This window comes from Xiphophorus hellerii, chromosome 5 (genome assembly GCF_003331165.1).
Source record: "Xiphophorus hellerii strain 12219 chromosome 5, Xiphophorus_hellerii-4.1, whole genome shotgun sequence".
Lineage (NCBI taxonomy): Eukaryota > Metazoa > Chordata > Actinopteri > Cyprinodontiformes > Poeciliidae > Xiphophorus > Xiphophorus hellerii.
The window spans coordinates 9,290,768-9,312,693 of NC_045676.1; the positions used below are offsets into that span (position 1 = coordinate 9,290,768).

At 37.1% G+C, this 21,926-nt stretch overlaps 2 protein-coding genes and 1 non-coding gene across 4 annotated transcripts; 2 read left to right on the forward strand and 1 right to left on the reverse strand.

The window, feature by feature from the left end:
- Nucleotides 1-8,268, forward strand: LOC116720345 (ATP-dependent RNA helicase DDX39A). Its single transcript, XM_032563546.1, has 10 exons — nt 1-130; nt 2,236-2,443; nt 2,630-2,757; nt 3,704-3,980; nt 4,355-4,473; nt 5,644-5,775; nt 5,865-5,974; nt 6,747-6,891; nt 7,046-7,193; nt 8,002-8,268. Exons 2-10 carry the CDS (start codon nt 2,236-2,238, stop codon nt 8,016-8,018), a joined length of 1,284 nt encoding a protein of 427 aa, XP_032419437.1. The 5' UTR covers nt 1-130; the 3' UTR covers nt 8,019-8,268.
- A 178-nt stretch (nt 8,269-8,446) lies between these two features.
- LOC116720346 (CCN family member 1-like) lies at nt 8,447-20,235 on the reverse strand. Of its 2 annotated transcripts, none has more exons than XM_032563549.1 (6): nt 20,041-20,235; nt 16,604-16,817; nt 14,717-14,964; nt 13,136-13,262; nt 12,868-13,049; nt 8,447-10,562 (listed from the first exon to the last, which is right to left on the reverse strand). In XM_032563549.1, the coding sequence occupies exons 1-6, from the start codon at nt 20,089-20,091 to the stop codon at nt 10,257-10,259; spliced, it is 1,128 nt and encodes a 375-aa protein (XP_032419440.1). In that variant the 5' UTR covers nt 20,092-20,235; the 3' UTR covers nt 8,447-10,256. The 2 variants fall into 2 exon arrangements, with proteins under 2 accessions (XP_032419440.1, XP_032419439.1); XM_032563548.1 differs by having other exon boundaries at nt 13,136-13,280; nt 20,041-20,227.
- Nucleotides 20,236-20,867: 632 nt separating this feature from the next.
- On the forward strand, nt 20,868-20,941 carry trnai-aau (transfer RNA isoleucine (anticodon AAU)). Its single transcript has one exon. It is a non-coding gene; the product is annotated as a tRNA-Ile (tRNA).
- The last annotated feature ends 985 nt before the right edge of the window (nt 20,942-21,926 follow it).

Sequence of the window (21,926 nt, forward strand, 5' to 3'; positions counted from 1 at the left end):
GACTCTATTCCGAATTTCGGAGGTGTTCGCGAACGCAGCATCTTCGTGGGTCCAGTCTGCTCTCCGGTGAATAGCGGTTAGCTGGCGCGGTAGTTGACGCTAAACAACAGCAGCGGAGGACAGACTCAAGGTAACAACACGCTACGTTTTCACTTTTCGTAACGCATTTGTGGAGGTGTAATTGTGCGTAAACTCCAACCTGCAGAGGAATATTTATTTTATTTTCCAATTGCATTGGAGACATTTCAGGTGTAACATTTGCTTTGCTAACTGACATGTTTGGCGCATCAATATCAGACCGTTGTAAATTGGGGGTAACCGTTTGTGTTTAGGTGAAGTCATGGCGAGGAGCTTTATTTCTAAAACATGTCGAATTGAAATGGATCTTGTATGGCTGTGAACGTAAATCCCATGCACAATACTCGTCTCTGCTAAGCATGCTAACCAGTTTGTATGAATGAAGGAGAAAGACTTCATTGTTTTTGTATGTGTCCGTTAGCTCAGGTCAGCGCGTCCAGCACTCTACAACGCTTTAACCCCGGTGTATAGTAAAATACATAAAAGTCAAAACAACTGGTTAATTGTGAACAAACAGAGAGCATTCTCGTTGTTTTCCTCTCAATATTTATTTATTTATCTTTGGTAAGCCGGGGCCTGCTAACGTTAGCCTAGCTAACTTGCAACCAACATAATGTCACTGAAACTTAGCATCTATAACAGCATCAAAATGCAACATAAAACCCACTTTAATATTTAATACGTCACGGCGAACAGGCATAGCATTGTGTTAGTACCCTGGTCAAAGATGCTGACCGGTTGCGGCTTTGCCTTCATTAGACCCATTGGGGAAACCAGGACGCCAAGATTTTAGCACCAGATCCTTTTTAATGTTCTGTTTTTGAAGTAGGGCCTACCTGGGTTGGATTGGTGTTCCCCCGCACATCGAAAAGATGTTCAATTGGTTTGAGATCTGGGGAATTTTGTGGGGGAATTTTGAAACCATTCCTGAAATACCTTTGTTTGTGACAGAGAGCATTAACCAGCAAAAAAAAGTCCATAGCCATCAAAAGAAAAGTCTTTCTACACAGATTGATCTATGGCGATGCAACATCATACAGGATAAAATGCAATGCACTGTGAAACCAGACACCGTTTACTTCAGAAAGGCATTAACTTTCTCAGAAACTTGTTCTGCAGTAGTTCATCTGGACGTTCACTTTCCATGTGGGTCAGTGGACGTTAGTTACCCATGACCTTATTGTCAATTCACAGCTGTTCCTTCCTTGGACCACTTATAGACAACTGACCACAACAGACCAACAACACCACACAAAGGCTGCAGCTTTGAAGATGCTCTGACCCAGTTGTTTGGCAATTACAATTGGGCCCTGGTCAAATTCCTAAAATGTATCACCCTTTTCTAATGAATTCTGATGAATTAATTTTGTCAATAACTTAACTCGGTGATTAATATATCTCATCCAGGTCCCAGATGAAAAGATATTATTCACTTTACCTGTCAGTAATCTTATTTCTCATTGTTTTATACTCTAGATAGCAAAAACATTTTACAAAGTAAACTAAATGTTCAGCTGATATAGATCTACAGCCACATTAGCAGCAGTAACATCTCTCACATTGCCGTAGAGAAAACTTAGACTTCTCTTATTGAAAATACTCAAAGTTTGTTGAGGTTTGCCAGAACTTGTGTAAGCTCTGTTTACGTGAAGGTCAATTATCTCATTTAAATCATCTCGGGTATAAAGTTTGGTTTGAGCATCGCTATGCCTTTTCTTTCCCGTAGAGTTTGCTCTCTGCATTGGATCGTAACTTCAGCTGTTGAACAGATGGCATCACGTTTTACTCACTGGTCTACAGTGAAGTCCACAACTGAATCAGTGACTGTTCGTTTCTGCTTTTTATGGCTTCACAAAAAGCAGAAATCATCACCGCTCCACCTCTGTGTTTGATAGTTGGTTTTAGGTTGTAGATTTTTAGATTGGTTTCTTCCAAACATGATGTCAGGTGTTATGTTGAAACATCTAATTATTCATTGTTTATTGTTCAAGATGCTTTATTGTTAATTCAGATGCCATCTATGCTGCTGTGGCCTTTTTTTCATGAGGTTCCTTGAGAGTTTCTTCTTGTGAACAATTAGTGTAACTAAAAAACACAAACATGTGCATTTAGTTTTCCCTGTCTCTCCGCCCCCCCCCACCCCCAATTGTGATCCAGATGGCAGAGAATGACGTTGATAATGAACTTCTGGACTATGAGGAGGACGATGAGCCCCAGGGACTCCCAGAAAGCGGCACCCCTGCCAACAAGAAGGAGGTGAAAGGTTCCTATGTATCCATTCACAGCTCGGGCTTCAGAGACTTCCTCCTTAAACCAGAGCTGCTCCGCGCCATTGTTGACTGCGGTTTTGAGCATCCTTCAGAAGGTAACTCGCATTTAAAACCTCAAATAAAATGTTACTGAATAAATTAATTGTAAATATTGGTTAGAATTTTGATTCGTAAGGGCATTTTGATTGTAGTTTAGGCAGCTATTTAGATCTTTATTTGATCTATGTGATGTCTGAAGATCTTTCTTATTATTAATTATTTGCCATTTTTTTCATTTGTAGTTCAACATGAGTGCATTCCTCAAGCTATTCTTGGTATGGATATTCTCTGCCAGGCAAAGTCTGGTATGGGAAAGACGGCTGTGTTTGTGTTAGCCACATTGCAGCAGATTGAACCTGTGGATGGCCAGGTGAGTTGATCATTAAAACACTCTCAACCCTTGAAGCATCTTTGTTTCTCTAGCTGGAATTTCTGCTTATTGGTTTTCTAAATTATCAATATTTTAATTGGCTTAGAAGTTAATTAAATGAAACTTTGGCCAAAAAGACAAATGTATTTTCATAGCATTTTTCAGCAACAAGGCAGTTCAAAGTAGTATACATGACAGAAAGGGCATAAAAACATAGAAAAGATTAAAAAAAGAAAATGAAAGACTGGAGCGATGGGTGACTATATTTGTGGACTGTTTGCTGCATGTTTTCCACTTTTCTCTCCAGTCCGATAATGTACAATTCAATCCACAAGAGCCTAAGAAAACTGGCTCTATATCTAGGTCTATATCTGTCTAGACCTGTTGTTGAAAAGATTTGATGCAGTAAAAGGGAAAAAAATAAAACTAAATATAGAATTTTTATTACACTTTGATAAGAGTAAGTACATTTTGGGACTTGGAGGTAAAAAGTATTGCTTTTTTCTTCCAGCTCTAAATTCTCCAAAAAATAATAATGCACCAAAATCAATGTTGTTTTTGATGTTTGAAATATTCAAGGTTTTAAATATACCACATTACTGTTTATTTTTGGAAAATGTTGTATATTTTGTAGTTTTCCCTTCACAAAATTTTTGTTTTTTTTGACAAAAAAGGGCATAAAAATATTGAAAAGTTTTTTTAAAAATACAGAAAAAAATTCATATTTCTTGTCAAGTCTGAAGTTTTTGGAAAGATGTGATGCAGTGAAAATGAATAAAATGCTTGAAAAGGTTGAGTCAGTCAACAATATGTTTCTTTATAGATCTTCTAGGTAATGTTGACAAGCTGCTCTTACAAAAACAGCAGCTTCAATAGCATCAGGTTTTAGTAGAAATATAAAGAACCAATGGCTCTACCATGACGATTCTCTTTTTGTTTGTACCAGGTGTCTGTTCTTGTGATGTGCCACATACGGGAATTGGCCTTCCAGATTAGCAAAGAGTACGAGCGCTTCTCCAAGTACATGCCCAACGTCAAGGTGTCTGTGTTCTTTGGCGGCCTGGCCATCAAGAAGGACGAGGACGTCCTGAAGAAGAACTGCCCTCACATCGTTGTAGGAACTCCAGGTCGTACGCTGGCCCTCATTCGTAACAAGACTCTGAGTGTGAAGAACATCAAACACTTTGTGCTCGACGAGTGCGATAAGATGCTGGAGCAGCTGGGTGAGTTAGAGGATAGTCAACTGGACGCAAAAGAAAGAAGACAAATTACTGACATGTCATGATTGTTCATGGTTTAGCTACTTGTGTACATAAAGAATCTGTTAAAAAATAGCAAATATTAAATACTTGGGCGTGCCGTGGTGGCGGAGGGGTTAGCGCGACCCACATTCAGGCAAAACGTAGCCTCGACGCGGCTGTCGCGGGTTCGACTCCCGGACCCGACGACGTTTACCGCATGTCTTCCCCCCTCTCCGTCCCCCTTTCCTGTCAGCCTACTTTGATAAAGGGACACTAGAGCCCATAAAAAGACCCCTTGCAGGGCGAAAAAAAAAAAAAAAAAAATTCAATACTTTTTGGATATTTTTGTCCTTCAGACATGAGGCGTGATGTGCAGGAGATCTTCAGACTGACACCTCATGAGAAACAAGTTATGATGTTCAGCGCAACGCTAAGCAAGGAGATCCGCCCCGTCTGCCGCAAGTTCATGCAGGATGTAAGTTATCACTGAGCAGATTCATGTATGGATGAGACAAGTTGGCATGATGAGACAACCCTGGTAAAAATGTGTGGATCCTCCTAGTTGTCTTATTTTTACCTCATCCCATAGATCTACCATAGGATTTAAGTCTAATAGGTTTAATAATAGGTTTATTATTTATTTGCTTTTTTGATCCATATTATTATAAAATATATTAGCCAACAATTGTTGCGCTCTAAGCAATCTATTGCGATATGAATATTGCACACACTGATATTGTGATGATGATACATTTGCAATATATTCTGCTACCCTAGCAAAAATAATAAACATAAAGGGAGTTATTGCAGTCTGCATTTGTAAATCACTACCTTCCTAAAATAATGCAATTGTGATTTTTGTTTTTTTTTGCCTTAAAAATCTTTTGGAAAGAAAGAGGTGGTGATTTTTATTTATTTTTTGGCAATATCACTTTTTGGCAAGTCAAAAGTATTTTATCTTGCCAAAAAGTCAAAATCACTTGCATAAAATCTGTATAACAAATGAAAATGTATGTAGCTAGGACAAAGTGCACAAAATGAAATTTGAACTACTATTTGTAGCTCTGTCTTTCTTAAGAAATGACCAATAATAAAACAGTCTGAAAGTTGTTGATTTAAATTTAATGTTTGAGAACCTATGAAACAAATTTCCACTGAATATTACAGTATTTGTTTAGAAAATTAGTTAAACATGTCTTCAAGATGCCAAGGACATTTTTTTTATTGAGTGTGTATCTTTGTTGCTTTTGTTGCCTGTTGGTTGTTATTTTTGAGGAAATAATCTTTTTTATTGTATCTTAAAGCTACATTACCCTGCCTTCAGGTGCAGGTTAGCCCACCTATAATACATGAGTCTTACTGTTTGTGATGAGTGTAATGCGTTGTTCGCAGTAAAGCCCCCGTAGCTTTGCCCACCTGTGGCTGTTGGTGTTGTAAATGTCCATTTCAGGGGGACAAGGTGAAGCTCCTCAGCAGTTCTGGCCATAGGCAGCGGTCACATGGCTGCGCTGATGTGCAGAACAGACACAGAGAGCAACCAGGAAGAGCTTTTAGCTTCTCGCTTTGTGCTTTACATTTCTAAAATAACTCATAAATGTGTTGATGCAGCTAATTTTACTCATTTGTTCCCTTCCTTTGCTCACAGCCCATGGAAGTATTTGTGGACGATGAGACTAAACTGACACTGCATGGCTTACAGCAGTACTACTGCAAGCTGAAGGACAGCGAGAAGAACAGGAAGCTGTTTGACCTTCTCGATGTGCTTGAGTTCAACCAGGTACACCTGATGCCTCTTCTACCCCTCTTGATTTTACTTTTATCTTAATAAATGGTTAGAACTTCACATTTTCCTTCGGCTCATGACAGGTGGTGATCTTTGTGAAGTCTGTGAATCGTTGCGTTGCCCTGTCTCAGCTGCTGGTGGAGCAGAACTTCCCTGCTATAGCAATCCACCGGGGGATGGGACAGGAGGAGAGGTAGGAGCTGATTTCATCAGAGGGTTGCCATGTGATGCATCGCTCACCTTCTAGTGTTTGGGTATTTTGCAGAGATATACCAATATTAATATCTGTGTCCCAATATTGAAAAAAAAATGTAGCTCGGTTATCGGTGAAAGAGTGCCTAATTCACAAATTCAGATCTATTTTGTTTAATCCTATGCTTTCCGCTCTGAGTGATGTTATGCGTTATTTATTTTGCATTATATTTAGAATTCATAATTTCATTTCATTTATTTTTACATGTTTGACCATGTAAAAAAAACCGGACAAAACCTGTTGTTTTTGTCAGTTTCAGTGTACTATTTATTTTACGTTGGCTGTTGCACTCTTTATTGCTCTGACTGAACAAATTAAAGCTGGGTTGTTTTTACGTTTGACCAAGCGTGTGAAGGTACTGGTAGATTTAAGTGTGCTGTGCTGCTGCAGAATTATCAGATACATTATTAATTTAGTACGTTTATCTCTGTGTTTAAAAAATAAAATGTTTTAATTTAGTCCAGATATCTTTTCCTGCATCAGATCAGGATCTGCTGATGCTAACCCTCAGATATCTGTATCGGTATCGGAAGTAAAAACATTTATTGTTGCATCCCTAGAATTTTGTTAAAAATTGTGATTATAAAATTCTATATCTATATTTTATATCTATACCAGCTTTGCCTTGAACAATAAGTGGCTTTTCTCACAGTGCTTGGATGTAAAGGAATCATTTTTTGAGGTTTCTGAAAGCTTTCCTGATCCTCTCCAGGTTATCCCGGTACCAGCAGTTTAAAGACTTCCAGAGGCGGATTCTGGTTGCCACTAACCTGTTTGGCCGAGGAATGGACATAGAGAGAGTCAACATAGTCTTCAACTACGACATGCCCGAGGATTCTGACACATACCTCCACAGAGTAGGTTCAGATCTACAAGATTTGGTCTTTGGTATGGTTTTAATTTGTGTGGATTGGTAAAAATGTGGAATCAGGAATCAAGTATGCTTGTTTATGTTTATCTGATGCTTCTTGTCTATTAAGTCATTATTTATTAAATTTTGTTTTACATCAGGTGGCCCGTGCAGGCAGGTTTGGAACCAAAGGCCTGGCCATCACCTTTGTTTCAGATGAGACTGACGCTAAGACCCTGAATGAAGTCCAGGACCGCTTCGAGGTCAACGTAGCTGAGCTGCCAGACGAGATCGACATCTCCTCCTACAGTAAGTTTCCAAGGTTGGCATGTGGCAGTGCATGGGTTAAAGGAGCTTCACGTCCGGTACCAGTATCTGAACACATGTGCTCTGATAATCGAAACCTTACATTTTGGGAACATTTATGTTCAGACATATTACAGTGCTTTGAAAAAGTATTCACACTTTAAATGAGCTTGTTTCTAATTTTGTCACATTACAGCCTCAAACGTTAATGTAAATTTTTGGATTTTATGTGACAGTCCAACACAAAATAACTGAGAAGTGGAAAGAAAATGATTTTGAAAATGAGTTTCAAATTTATTTTACAAGTAAAACATCTGAAAGGTAGAATGCAGTTTACCACCAGTGAAACAATTTGGTTGAATGAATTCAAAATTGAGTTTTTGGAGCACATATGCAAAACACTGTAGATGGAGGCAGCATCATTCTGTGGGGAGTTTAGGGATTGGGAAGTTGTTTAGAGCTGATGGGTTGAGGTAAATGTAGGGCGATACTAGAAGCAAACCTGTGTAAAGTATTACTGTAGCGTCTAAACACAAAGGCATGCCATAATTTAGATTTTTATTTCACTGAGTTTTCTGTTTTAACATGAGAAAATGTGGAAAATTCAATGAATGCCAATATTACTGCAAAGCACGCACACTTTCCAAGTCAGTAGTCTTTCACTGGTGCTTGCTAAAGCAGTGTTTGCTATTCAGACATTGGAATGTATGGATCTTTAGTGGTTAACTTGTTAAAAAGTGAGAATTATAAAGACATTAGACTTTTCTGTTGTAGCTTTTCATTTTCTAATGTCTCTGTTCTGTCTTTGCAGTTGAACAGTCCAGATGAGTTTGCGGGTTGCAACCAGTGAAGACTGTTTTTATGACTACTATTGTTGCTGTATTGTTGGCAGAAAGGAGGAAATGAAGAAAAATCCGTATTTGTTTAAATATAGCCCTCCCAACATAAATGTAGTCCAGTTCAAAAGGCATTTTTTATTTTCAACATGTCTTTGCCGAGTGCTTGTTTTAATGTTTTCCTTGTTTAAACCATGTTTTCAAAAATATTGTTTTGGTTAAATAAATTTTTTGTAACTTACCTTTTTGGTGTTGAAGTCATTGTTAAATAATCTTAAATATATAAGTATCTTTGGAAGATACTATTTTATCAGCAGATAATTAAACTCACCATCAGAGGGCAGCACTATAGTTTGGGAAAAGACAATATATATACAGTATATAAATAGAAAAAAAATTAATCAACCAGAAATGCAATTGTAATTGGCTAAAATGGTACTTTATTCTGAAACAAAAGTATTGATTAATTACATGCTGAATAGTTTGGCGCAGACACCATTGCTTATTTACCAAAGGCCTGCGGTTCTGCTTAGAAGTTTACACACCCTCATTGTAACATTGTTAAATACAATTAGGTGATTTTTAGAAACAAGAACTGGGTTCTCATGTAAAATTGACTGATTTTCTCAGATCCACATACACTAAAAATTATACACACAGGCTCTAAAAATCTCTCCAAGATTGAGTTTAATGTCATTTAAATTGAACTGTTTCATAGCACAGACCAAATTTTTAAGCATTGTTAAATTATCAACAGGGATGTGGTCAGTGTTTTTTTTGAAGGTTAATGTTTGCTTGCCTTGTTCATACTAAAACCACTTTTTATCTATTTCTCAGATCTTTCTTCAGGTGAAAGAAATTTGGTTTGGATGTTCAAAATAACTCGGCAACCATTGTGAAAAAGAAAGTGCTGGAAAAATAATCTCTACTGGCGCTGAAGCTAGTTTTAAATCACTGTCAACCAAGAGAAAGAAGCTCTTGCTGCAAAAATTTCAACTTCAACTAAATTTTTAAGCCATACATATGGACTGCAAAAGGAGACTACCTCCTAATTAACTTCACCTCAAACTGACAAGCTGAATATTTGCAAAATAAATTATCTCAAAAAACTGGGTTGAATCAGATAAAACAGGCTGACATTAGCAGAATGACTCTGAACTTAACCCATCTCAGTCTATTTAAAGACATTTATGTTTGTGTTGAGTGTGAAGTTTTGCAAAGGAGATGAACTGACAGAAATTGACAAACTTTACTCTTTGTATCTTAGTTTAAACGTATCCATTCAAATAGGAGTCTAAAGGAAAAGATCTGACAGAAAACAGTATTTACGGCCGACTATTAAGAAAATAAAAATAAAACTACAGGAATTTATTTTCATTCTTATAAAACAGCATATTTATTCTGACATTATTATGACTTTATTTGTGTACGACTTTATCTTAATACTACGACTTCTCACAATTTTATTTTTAAATTTTTGTTAGTATGGGTCTAATATGCCATCGTATAATATAACTGAGATATTTGTGAATGAAATCTTATTTATTTATCTCACTCATTGTTGGTTCATTTCATGCTGAATTCTTTGGAGTTGAGACAGTGACTTATTTAACCTGAGTTTAGGTTTTCAAGTAAACCAAGTCACAATGTGCACAGCAGCTGATGCCTGTGTTTTTTTTTTTTTTTTTTTACAGATTTCTCTAATCAAAAATTCCATCCACCTAATGCATGACATCAAAGATGTAAATACAAAACAACCTACGTAATTTTCCTTCGGTAGTCACTGAGTAGTCAGTGCATTATTAGATGTTCAGGTCTCAAAGTGATCCAGTGATACTAAAGATTCCCTTTCACTGGTGCTACATGACAGTCAGAAATGTCCATACCAAGTAAAGTGCTTTGTTGCTTGTGAAGAGTTTCTCCTCTGGCCGATCGAAGCGTTTCATCTTCCATAAATGAAACCAGCAATCAGTGCAGAGTGCAGAATGGCTGGGGATTTTAAGGGTCTAATTTAGGTCCCACGTCAGGCTTAAACAAAAACAGCCGAGTGTACAATCCACTCCGGTCACACTAAACAATGTGGTTTGCTTTCAGGGAGTGACTAATAATCCTGGCAGTGCATCTTGCCTTTTGTCTTCTCCATTTTGGAGGCAGAAGCAGAGAAGCGGCTCCTTGTCTCGAAGGTTCCTCCTCTGAGCTGATTTTCCAAACGACAATCCTCGCATCCAGGCTAATCAATAAATTTGTGTGTGTCGCCGTACATCCAGTGCTGTGGCGGGAGCGCCGCTTCATTGAGGTGGTCGCAGTCACGGCTGCATTTACATGACTGGATGAACATGGTCGGCTTCTGGAAGAGCTCGCCGTCCGGGCAGACAAAAGTCACAGGCACGGTGCGCGTACGGCGCGGCGAGCAGCAGCGGCCGTTCGTACACACACCGCAGTAGTTTGGTCGGTAGAGACGAACGCTTTGACATTCTCCGTAGGAAAGGCGGACGGGCTCTGGGGCTTTCTGCGTTGGGGAGCAGTGCTTACCTTTCTGTGGAAAATAAAAAAGTGTTATTAATAGTTAAGGTCTTTACCTTAACTAAACGTACAGTGGGCAGAGTTGTGCAGTAACCAGTTAGATTCACTTGCATAACCTTTGGATAGCATTTACTTTTAGGAGTATTTTTTACTACACTCTAAGTAACTTCACTGAATGAAGAAAAGCTTGTTTCAACCAAAAATTCACCAGGCACACACACACACACACCTGCAGTTTTTGTTAAAGCTTCATGAGTTTCATAGTGAAAGAATTTGATTCAGATTTTTTTTCTTTTGCCTGATTCTGTTATTTTGCAGTTCTGTTATTTATATAATTTTAATCTTTAATATACCAAAATTTCCACATATGTCAGAGCTTAAAACTACATCTGGTAAAAGGTCTGTGGCACCACCTGAAAAAGGTTGAGTACAAACGATATCCTCAGAGATTTGGAGAACTTTGGCGAGGTAGAGGGCGCAATAAGGATGAATAATGAAACTTAAAACATAATTATCAATTTAACTGTGTTCACACTGGCTGATTACAGCTTTACTGTTTTTCTGTTTAGCATAAATGTCACATTCAATATAGAACAAGGTTGAATTCGCTTTTTATAACCACTGCATATGGCAAGCTTCTCTAAAATTCAAACTCATCAACATTTGTCTCTATACACAGACATTTATGATGACTTTTAGCACTAAAGCATTCAACTCGGTCAAGCTGAGGAATCAACAAAGGATTAATATAGACAGAGCATTTCCCTGAACTCTGAGTAAACAGACCGGACTCAGCTATCGACAGTTGCTTTGCAGGAATGCTGAGTATGATGGACTATATTTAAAAGTATCTGCCTGCTACCAAAGCACCAGTGAGTAAATCAGCACTACGCAGTTCACACCAGATCTAGTGCTACTGAGAATATAGCTGTTCCTAAACTAAGAATAAATATTTAACCACAAATATTCGTTCAAGGTTGGAAAATCTAGTTTTTTCTTTTATCCTGCCTATTTTTAAAATTTTCTTTATCTGGTCTTGAGTAGAAAGAGACTTTGTTTTTGTAACTCGGTCATTAAGCACAAAGATAAGGGGAGAAAAAAATGACTTATTGGTAAGTGTTATCAGGGTTAGACTTTGTGTGATTAATATTTGTTGGAAGTACAGTTTCTTCCAAAGATATTCATATCCTCTGAACTTTACGCTGCTTTGACCTGTTACAACATGAGACTTTTATGTTTGTATAGGGATTTTTAAGCGAAAGATAAACACAAAGTAGTGCATAATAGTTAAGTGGAAGGAAAATAATACCAGTTAAATTTTTGGCCCATAATTCTTTGAATCAAAACATTGATTTTCAAATCTGGACGTTAGACCATGTTAACACATGTACGTGTCACCTACGTTACTTGAGGCAACATTTGTTGTTGCTTGTTTTAAGGCTTCTTCTTCTTGCCACTGTTGAATTCTTGACTTGGTCTTTATTTACATAAAGACTTGGTCTTTATGTAAATGGTCTTTACATTTGTCTTCTAACAAATGTAAGACCTGCACAGAGGAACCTGATTCATACTGAGATTAAATTACACATGTGTACATGCAGTTTGTTGGTTAAGTAACTTCTGACAGCAGTTTATTTAGAGGTATCATAAGAAAGGGGCTGAATTAAATTGCACGTAATATTTTTCTGATTTTTATTTGCTATCTCTGAACTGAAACTAAGTATTTAAAGCTCTCTTTTCTATTCCTTCCTCTTTACACTTCATCTTCTATTTTATGTTAATCTGTGTTTATAAGGGGCCAAATGTGGAAAAGTTCGAAGTGTATGACTATGACACTATTGACCTGATGGACCTGACGTCTCCTCTTGTTTGGGTGCATTATGAGCTGAGTGTTCCCATGAGTTGGTAGATAGATAATGAACAACTAATAAAATATCTCCACACAAGGCTTGCTCTTCTCAACTGAAGCTCTTTTAAACAGATTGTTGTAAAATGAGGAAAGTTTTCCAAGGATCAAACCATATAAAGTGCATTCAGTGTTCATGAGCCGTTTACTTTCTCCGAATTGCCTAAATTGTTGTTGACGTCAAAGATAGTATTAAGAGCGCTCACTTGCTCATGTTTCTGCAAATACTTTATGATAAAGATAGTGTGTAGCACAAACTATGATCAAATTTCAAACTCAAAAGATTTGACCTATTTTAGTATGAAGTTAGTCATGCAGTTTGTCAACTTTGAATCAACTATCAGCTTATTGATGTAACTTATTTCCATTCTAAACAAATTTTCAGTATTTGACTGAATGGCATCAGACCCACCTTGGCTGGGACCGTCTGACTGCGGCACGGCCGTATGGTGCAGATTCTCGTTTCCTTCTCCAGTTTGCACTGCAGGTTCTCGTTGGTGATACGAGAGGAGATGCCCATGCCGCAGCTGCGTGAGCACTGGGACCACTCAGTGGTTTGGACTGGACACTTTTTGTCCTTCATGCTGCCCCACACTGAAGAATGAGGAGGAATGTCAGAGACAAAAAAGATTATGAAAGGTTCCTGATCATTTCCTGCAGCTTTCCCTAAACACTGTTACCAGGCACGTGTTTGTAGCCCTGTCGGTTTTCCCAGCTGTTTGTCTTGATGTGTGCGATGCCATCATCCAGGATCAGCTCATTGTGATCCCCTTGCAGCACTGCATGGTACCAAGGTCTGGGCAGATGCTGTTGTAAAGGAGGGATCTGTTAAACAAGAGACAGGACATGTGGGCCACTTATGTTACCATCAGTAATGAGCAGAAACGCGTTACTGTAATTCGATTACATTTTTCAAGTAAAGTAAGAGATTACAATTGTAAAAAAGGTGATCATTGTTGCTTCCACGCAAGCAGACTGAGGAACCACCTCTGGCACGTTTGATCTGCCAAAATAACGGGTATGCTGTGGTGGCGCAGGGGTTAAGCACAACCCATATATGGAGGCCTTAGTCCTAGACACGGCTGTCGCAGGTTTGATTCCTGGCCTGGTGACCTTTTCTTCCCCTTCTATCATTACCTGCTTTCCTGTCAATTCACTATCAAATAAAGGCCAATCTTTAAAAAAAAAAAGATCTCCCAAAATAACTTGACTGATGCGGCTACATCTAATTCCACCAGACAAACCTCTGATATTTCCTCTAGAACAGAGAATTAGGACCATACTAAAAAAAGAAGAAATAAAAAAGTAAAATTCCGAGAATAAAATTGAAAAGTATGAGAATAAAGTCATAATATTACCACTTTATTGTCCTTTTGTCTTTACTTTATTCTTGTACAGCTTTATTCTAGTAATATTATGACTATTCTGGTAACTATATGACTTTATTCTAATAATTTTATGACTTTATTCTAATAATTCTATGACTTTATTCTTGCAATTTTATTTTTTACAATTTTCTTATTGTGGGCTAAATATTCTAACCTACTACTCTTCTGCTAAGCAGGTGAAAATAAATAAACAGAAAATAGGTAATAATAATTCATTATTAGTCCTCTCTCTTCACCAACTGTTAAAAGATGTAAATGTTACTAATTCGGAGTGGAGTCAGTAGAGACTGATTTAATTAATTGTATCTTATCACTGTATTTTACATCTGTTCGAAAGGAGTGCAAACACAAAAATAATTGTATTTTATATGGTGGAATACAAAGAAATACTCTTCTGTTTAACAGAAGAGAGACTTGATTTTCTTGAAATATATAGTGGAATATGCAGAGAATAGGTTTAAATATTCAACAAAATTCAAATCAAATATTGCTGCATTTCAATCAAGTTAAACAAGTGAAACTAAAGTTTTTAAAAGAGATGGTTTCATCTGACTAAATGTACATGATGGACTATGCAGAAAAAATAGCCTGAAAGGTGTATTGCTTTGCAGCTTATTCAGGTTGTTCATTGTTTTATTCAAAAGTAATGAAGTAATTATTAAAGAAACTAATTACTTTTGAAAATAATTAATCAGTAAAGCAACTGGATTACTTTCTTGGGAAAGTAATCAACAATTAGTAACTAATTACTATTTCCAAATAACCTGACTAACACAGGTTGTGATTGTGTCTGTGTTTAGTTTTTTTTTTTACACACACACGCACACCCCTACGCGTGCACGCCCACACACCCCTACGCACGCGCACACACACCAGGTACTTAGGTGGAAGAAGCCAGGTGTCCTTGTGGCAGTCCACACTGAAGCAGCACCGTCCCGGGATCCTGACCAGTCGAGGGAAGGGGCAGGCCGGTGAAGCGGCGGGCAGCTTGTTGCTGCAGAGCGACGTGCAGCCGACGGCTCCGTCTATGCAGGAACACTGGTCCTTGCAGCCTGCATGGAAGATCTCTCCATTCTGGTAGATCCTGTTATTGTACTCGCATGTACGTCCCTCTGATTTTGCTGAAACATGATCATTAAAGAGAGAAAAAAATTAAGTTATAACACTGCAATTAACAGCATGAGTAGAAATAGGTCTTTTGCATTTAGAGAAGAGAGATAATTTTGGTAATGATCTGAAACAGAAAAAGCTTTAGTCTGATTTAATGTCAGACGATGACAGTATCTGTAGATATCTGGTTTAATCTGTATTTATTAAACACTTTTTCACCCATTATGAAATGCTTTAAAAGACTAACTGTAGTAGCGATTGCATACTGTATAGTACACATAAAAAACAGATACCAGAACAAAACTTATGTCAAAATGTATTGAATAATGCCTACAAAGAAAAGGTGTCATCAAACAGGGCTAGGAACAAAATCGATGTCTATAAACTTAAAACAACTTCAGTCTCAAATTCCATTCTTTGTTATCTGCGGTTATTGACAAGGACATGTTGAAAAGGTTTAGAAAATTCTCGTACAGGTCAGCGTGGTTTCTCAAAAGACTGTGAGCAAACCTCACAACAATGTGGCAGGTTTGCTTCAAGTTTGGACCTGGAAGGCAATTATACGCCGCTTTTCTTTTGCTGCTTGTCAAAGAGTTTCTTTTTGTTACTTGCAGTATTCCTGAGAGACAGCACTGTCCTATGATGGCAGTGCTGTCACTACATCCAATAATCAATAATAATCCACCATGACTTTGCTACAGAAGTGGTTCAACACATCTGAATCAAATGAAGGCTCTTTAGCAATAAGTCAATAATATATTTTCTGGATAGACACATGATAATTTCAATAGTTAATACATCTGACAGAATATTAAATGTTCAATGTATAGATTATTAACTGAACTCCAGTTCAAAACCACAAAGCATTCTGGGAGATGTAGGCAGAGGAAAGATTTTAGTCGCTCAACCTCCAGCTAAGCAAGGTTGGTGGAATCAACTAACTCACTCAGCCTTTGGTTACCTAGCAACTCACTCACTCTGGTTACCTAGCAACAACATGTTGAGTAAATTAAGCAACTGCAGTTTAAGATTTACCCACTGTGTCTCATTAAAAATAAACAGCAATGGTGTGGAGTAAAAACTATGGATAGAAGAGGAAAGGTCACCCTACCAATTTGGCATTATTTCAGGTATTATTGATATCAACTGGTGTGAAACGCTTATATAGTGATACATTTTTCAGCCTTAACCCAGATAAACAATGACCTTGTTGTAATACTGCAGGGCTGCCTGTGGACAACATTTGTTTAATCAAAAGAAAATTGCCCTTATCAAGACTACCTACTAACCTTTCACCTTAAGAGTGAACAGAATTACACAGAGTACTTGCTAAGAAGTAAAAATAGGAAAAAAAGGAAGTGGCAGACTCCGTGTCCCCAAGAAGCAGCTATTTATAGCTCTCAGGGAAGTGCAGGCCTGGTACAGATGGAAAGCGTAATATTATCCCTGAAACCCCCATCATGGCTATAAACCATTTACTACTTATTAAAATGAGTAAGGCTACATGCTGCTTCACTGCTGCACACCACTTTCACTTTGAATCTCATTTCGGCTTGTTAAAAATTGACCCGACATGACCAGGAGAGTAAAGGAATCTTTAAATCATATGAGAGCCATTTTCCAAATGAGACTTCCTGCTTCCTCCCTCACCTCGACAGACGCCCCAGGCCACTGTCACGTCGTTGCCAAAATTGCACTCCAGTCCTTTGTGGTGGTCGCAGGGCTTCGTGTGGCTGCAGTCTTCGTTAAGCTGTGCAGCGCACACCTTGCAGCAGCCACAGCTGTCTGGCACAGTGCTTACGCCTGGAGGGCAAGCAGGGGGCTGTGCAGGGCATTCACACACAGCTGGGCAGCTAGCAGACACCTGGAAGGATCAACATGTCAAACAAAACCCACAAGATGTTAATGCATGCTCAGGTTTTGGAAATCCAAGCAGCTAACGTGTATGTATACACCCCATGCTTCTCTAACATTATTTATTGTTGACCTATCAGGCCAGTGGTCAATATCACTACTTTAATATAGAGCAGAAACCAGTTATTATATCAGTTAATTGGATATTCTATTGAATATTTTTACGATTGCTTAATTAATCGGTTATAAAAATTGACAGTCTGCAGCTGTCTCATTTAACCATGTAAGCCTTTTAATACAATATTAGAAATACATAAAAAAATGCAAATGAGCAAATAATTAATTTACTTTAAGCAGAAACATTTAAGTACCTAAAATGTGATAACATGCCATCCTTCAGTCTATGCTTGATCATTGTAGCAAACAATTCATCTGCAGCTAAAATACTCAGGCCTTTCTGCTTCACTTAACTACACAGTGCAGAGCTGATCTGTTGTTTGGGCTAACTGATTAATAATTGGATAGCAAAAGGTGATTAAAAGAAGATTTTTGTACAGAATCTGAACCAGATGAAGATAAAACTATAGCATTTAAGTAGTTTTATAAACAAAGTTTTTTTTCAATCATAGGTGCAAGTTGTATATATTTATTGTACAGTTTTGGCTTAATTATTGCTCTAAGTATGTTGTTTCAGCAAGTGGCCTTTTTTGAATCTGCATACTTTAGTTAACATTTAATTGATTATTAAATTATGATGATTATTTCAGTAATTGATTCATCATGATTAATCCAGTTAATCATTTCGACCCTACTTTAATATAACCCCAAACTTTGTTCAGGTGATCGATTAGGTTCCTAAAAAGTATTTTCATTGTTCTACAGTGGGAGGGTAACCATATCTAAATATACAGATGTTGCTACATAAAAATGTCCAGATCCGTTTTCTAGCTTAAACAGAAATAACAACATACTACTGGTAAGTTTAATGTCATTCTTTGAGGAAATTCAACGTAAATATTGCAGATTTTCTTTTTTAAAACAGTTAAAAACCTGCATTTGTTATTATATCAATATTTAAAACTTTAGCTGGTTCTTTTTATTTTTTTAGCTAAAGCTAAAAAAGTTAAAAGTTATTGTGGAAGGTCCAGAGAGCCACTTTCGGCTGCATACCCGACACTTTTCATGTTCAGATGGTTGATTGAGCAGCGCTCTGTGAGATGTTCAAAGCTTAAAGTATTTTTTAATAACCTAACATTATTTACGGCTTTAGCATTTGTTCCTTAACCTTCATGATGCTGTTTGCTCTCTATTGTTCCCTAACAAACCTCTAAGACCTTCATAAAACAGCTGCACTTTAAATTACACACAGGTGCACTGTTTTTACTGAATATGTAGTTGGAGGAGGCAATTAATTTCATTAGATTTAATTAATGGGTGTCAACATGAAAGGGACTAAATATAAATGCATAGCAGATTTCTCAGATTTTCAAGTTGTAAAAAAACTTGAATTCTTTCCTTTGACTTCACAAGTCTTGATTATGATCATATAAAAGCACCATTAAGTTTATTATAAGGTGGCATAATGTGAAAAAGTTTGTACACATTGTGTCCGGTTCTGCAAATCCAGTGCAATAAGACAGTCTCTCTCACATCAGCTCTTGTTTACTGATAAAATCTTGTTCCCTGTGCAACAAGCTGCCATCCAGCCATATTTCTGCATGTTGATAATCCTATAGCGAAGTGACACTTTGTGTTGGTCGGTTAAATAAAATCCCATTAAAAAGTTTGTAGTTGAACCATGACAGAATCTAACAAAAGTTCAAGAGGTGTTGAAACTTTAACAACAAACTTTACTGTTAGGTTTATTAAATCTCAATTAAAAGGTTAAACAATATTCACTTTTTACATTTCTGATGTCACTAAGCTGCCTGCACCCACTTAGCACTGCTTTGTTAATGTTTCTGTTTTTTATAGTTCTTATGTACTTTCTTCTTTTAAAGCAACCTGCTGCTCTGGAGCTCAAGTGTCTCTTTGGATCTTTCAAAACTCATTAACTTTGGTTAAAAATGATAAAGAATCAAAAATTTTTAAATATAGGCATAATAAGAAATATCGTTTTTTAACTGTTTCTCTTTTTTCAATGGAATAATTAATTTCCACAATTAAACAAGTAAATTAAAACTCAAAGAGAAATTACACACAATACCAGTAGTATTTTTTTTTTCTTGTTTGGTTGGAAGTTGTATTTTTTTAAATATAACTTTCCATAAATATAATTTTTTAGGAGAAAATGCATCCATCCTCTTTTTTTTTTTTTTTAACAAAAGTGTTATGTTTTCCTTTATAAAACCTAAAAATAAAAAAATTAAATAGTGGTTCTTTAAAAATGACAATGAATTTGTTTTTAATGTGCTACCCAAAGGTCTCCATCTGTTCCACTCCATATATTTTTTCTGGTGGAAAAGGAAAATGTTATGTGCACTAAGCATTTTCACCTCAAGATAGTACAAAATTCAGTGTGGTCATAATGTATATCTTTGCTTAAATCAATGTATACAACAACATAATAACATAATTCTAATGTAAAGTTTGTAATTAGTAGCAACTGTTGCTTTTCTGTTTTATATAAAAGCAATAGGATCAGGTTATCAAATTAAGTTTAGAATTGTTGTGCAAATACTATAAAATATTTGAATGTTTTCATCAGAATCTCATTCTTTTTGATGCCTAACCGGATCTGAAATACAATGCATTAAAACTGCTATTTAGTTTCTTAAGCAGTCGGTCAACACATCTCAATCAACTTCACATATAGGAAGTAAAATAAAGTTTTATTTGACTTATTTTTGCAGAATGGGGTGGCAGAATGGTGCCCTGATGCCCAGGGGAACCATTCATGGTAGACTCGCCCCTGATTGCGCTCGATTAAAGTCCCATGCAAGACAATTAACTTGACTCACGGCTTAAACGCAGGAGCCAACATGTTTCCATTTGTAAGAACTTGAAACATGAGTTGGCACGCTTACTACTAGAAATGACAAACTTCTTTTCTCGTACATTTTAGAACAACAGAAAAATTACCTAAATCATACCGACACAAGAAAAGTTTATTTCACCGAAGAATGTTTCTGTTAACACCACTGACAACAATCTGTACGCAATTATTTATTTGTTTGTATAGTACGTTCATATAAATCCACTATAGTGAGCGAGCTGAATGATAAACAACTTACCTGTGTCATGGCGACGGTTGTCATTAGAGTCACGTAGGTCAGAAACGTCATTATTAGCTTGGAAAACGTCTTAAAACAGAGATAAACGTGAAATTAAAACAACCTGCGCTATGTTATAACTACTTTCTCTCTCCGCGTTTCCTTTTCTCCTGGCTTCAGACCGTCAACTTCCCGTTTTATACTGACAGTGGGCGTGGTTTCCCCCCACGCGGCTCGCTTTCTGATAGGTCGGTGGGCGGTTCTTATAATCAATGCAGCCATTCATGAAACCTCCAGAGCTGCTAGGTATTTTCTTCATGAGTTAAAAATTAAAACGTAACGGTCGCTTTCAAGTCACATTCCTGCTTATGCGGCCTCCACCCTTCAGAGTAAATATACTCATTCTGCAAGGCCAGACAAGGTAACATTAAGGAGGACCTCCACCTCTGAGAGGGGAGGACAAGGAGGAGAGCATCTGCTCCGTTTTCCCTGAACAAATTTCATGCCAGAGCAGAAAGTTTAAGTGAAGTGTATTCAGCAAGCAGTAAAATAATAGCAGCAGTGAGTGAGAATAATCTTTGCTCTGCATGTTGAGAGAAAACGCGTTCCCGCAGTTTTTAAAAAAAAAAAATTGGTTTGCTTGAATGTTTCATCTGAATTTTTGCTAGGCCAACAGTTTCTGACCATTATTTCTCACCACATCATGCTGACTAGGGAATAATACATTTAAGATCACTTGGAAACAGGTACCATTATGCATGTTCATGTTGAAAAACATTAGAATATGAGCACTTTTGTCAAGATCATGTAAGTTTTACTTAAATAGATGAAAACTCAACATTACGCATGGCCGGTAAGTTCAGCTGGTTAGCGCGTGGTGCTAATAACGCCAAGGTCATGGGTTCAATCCCCATACTGGCCAAGTAAAATGTGCTGTCTTTCAGAAAATCCACTTTTCAAAACAGCAGAAGGCATTAAATTAAACCATTCTGCTTGTTAATTTGGAAAAACATTAGAATATGAGCACTTTTGTCAAGATCATGTAAGTTTTACTTAAATCGATGAAAACTCATCATTATGTAAGGTAATGATGTGTTACCTAGGGTGGCGTGGTAAGAGCGTGGTGCATATAAAGGTAAGGTCATGGGTACAATCCTCATACTGGTCAAATAAAATCTAAAGTGTAGCTGGGAAACAGGTTTATTGTTACAGGAGCAGAACATATGCTGGCTGGCCTCCTCCCTCTCCTCTCCTCTCCCCCTTTGCCTTATTCAAACCGCAGGTTTCCAGCCACACCTGCCCCAACACAGAGACCCTTTTTGATGAAAGAAATGTGATATGCAGAGGTTTTCAAAGCTAGTGTTCTGTTCTATGTATTATTTCTTTAACTTTTTTACAGCACATAATGTAAAAAACCTTTATAATTTCACGTTTGAATAAAATTAGTTAATTTTGAGCTTCTTTAGATGCTAAATATGCATATGCTTTTGGTTCATGTGCAAATCATATTTTGCATAGTACCTGCTTGTTACTTAGTTGTTTTTTTTCTCTAAAAATGAGCTGTTTCTTAGTACATGAAATTAGAAGACAGTGACTAAGCAATGGTATATGTGGAACATTTATTTATGAAATTATGCAGAACCATACAGAAGTATCATATTTATATCCTTACATTTTCACAAAGTTAATTCTTTTGGGATTTTATTTGATAGGCCAAATAGAAGTAAATCTATTTAAGCAGGAATTTAAGTAGACTACAAAACTTCCACTTTTATAACCTTTGAGTAGCAGACAATATACTAATGGTTACATCTACTGCTTCAATTGAAATAAAGTCGTTTGTTGCATGGCTTGTGCTGTTTATTAATGAGACACAGTCTCTGGGATTGTTGTCTGTTGTCACCTGA

Excerpts from the sequence above, each read along its gene's own strand:
- LOC116720345 (XM_032563546.1), top strand. The coding sequence starts at position 2,236 with ATGGCAGAGAATGACGTTGATAATGAACTTCTGGACTATGAGGAGGAC. Across the intron at positions 2,758-3,703 it reads TTGAACCTGTGGATGGCCAG|GTGTCTGTTCTTGTGATGTG; the intron begins GTGAGTTGATCA and ends TGTTTGTACCAG. Across the intron at positions 4,474-5,643 it reads GCCGCAAGTTCATGCAGGAT|CCCATGGAAGTATTTGTGGA; the intron begins GTAAGTTATCAC and ends CTTTGCTCACAG.
- LOC116720346 (XM_032563548.1), bottom strand. The coding sequence starts at position 20,091 with ATGACGTTTCTGACCTACGTGACTCTAATGACAACCGTCGCCATGACA. Across the intron at positions 14,965-16,603 it reads GGCCTGGGGCGTCTGTCGAG|CAAAATCAGAGGGACGTACA; the intron begins GTGAGGGAGGAA and ends ATCATGTTTCAG. Across the intron at positions 10,563-12,867 it reads GTCAGACGGTCCCAGCCAAG|AAAGGTAAGCACTGCTCCCC; the intron begins GTGGGTCTGATG and ends TATTTTCCACAG.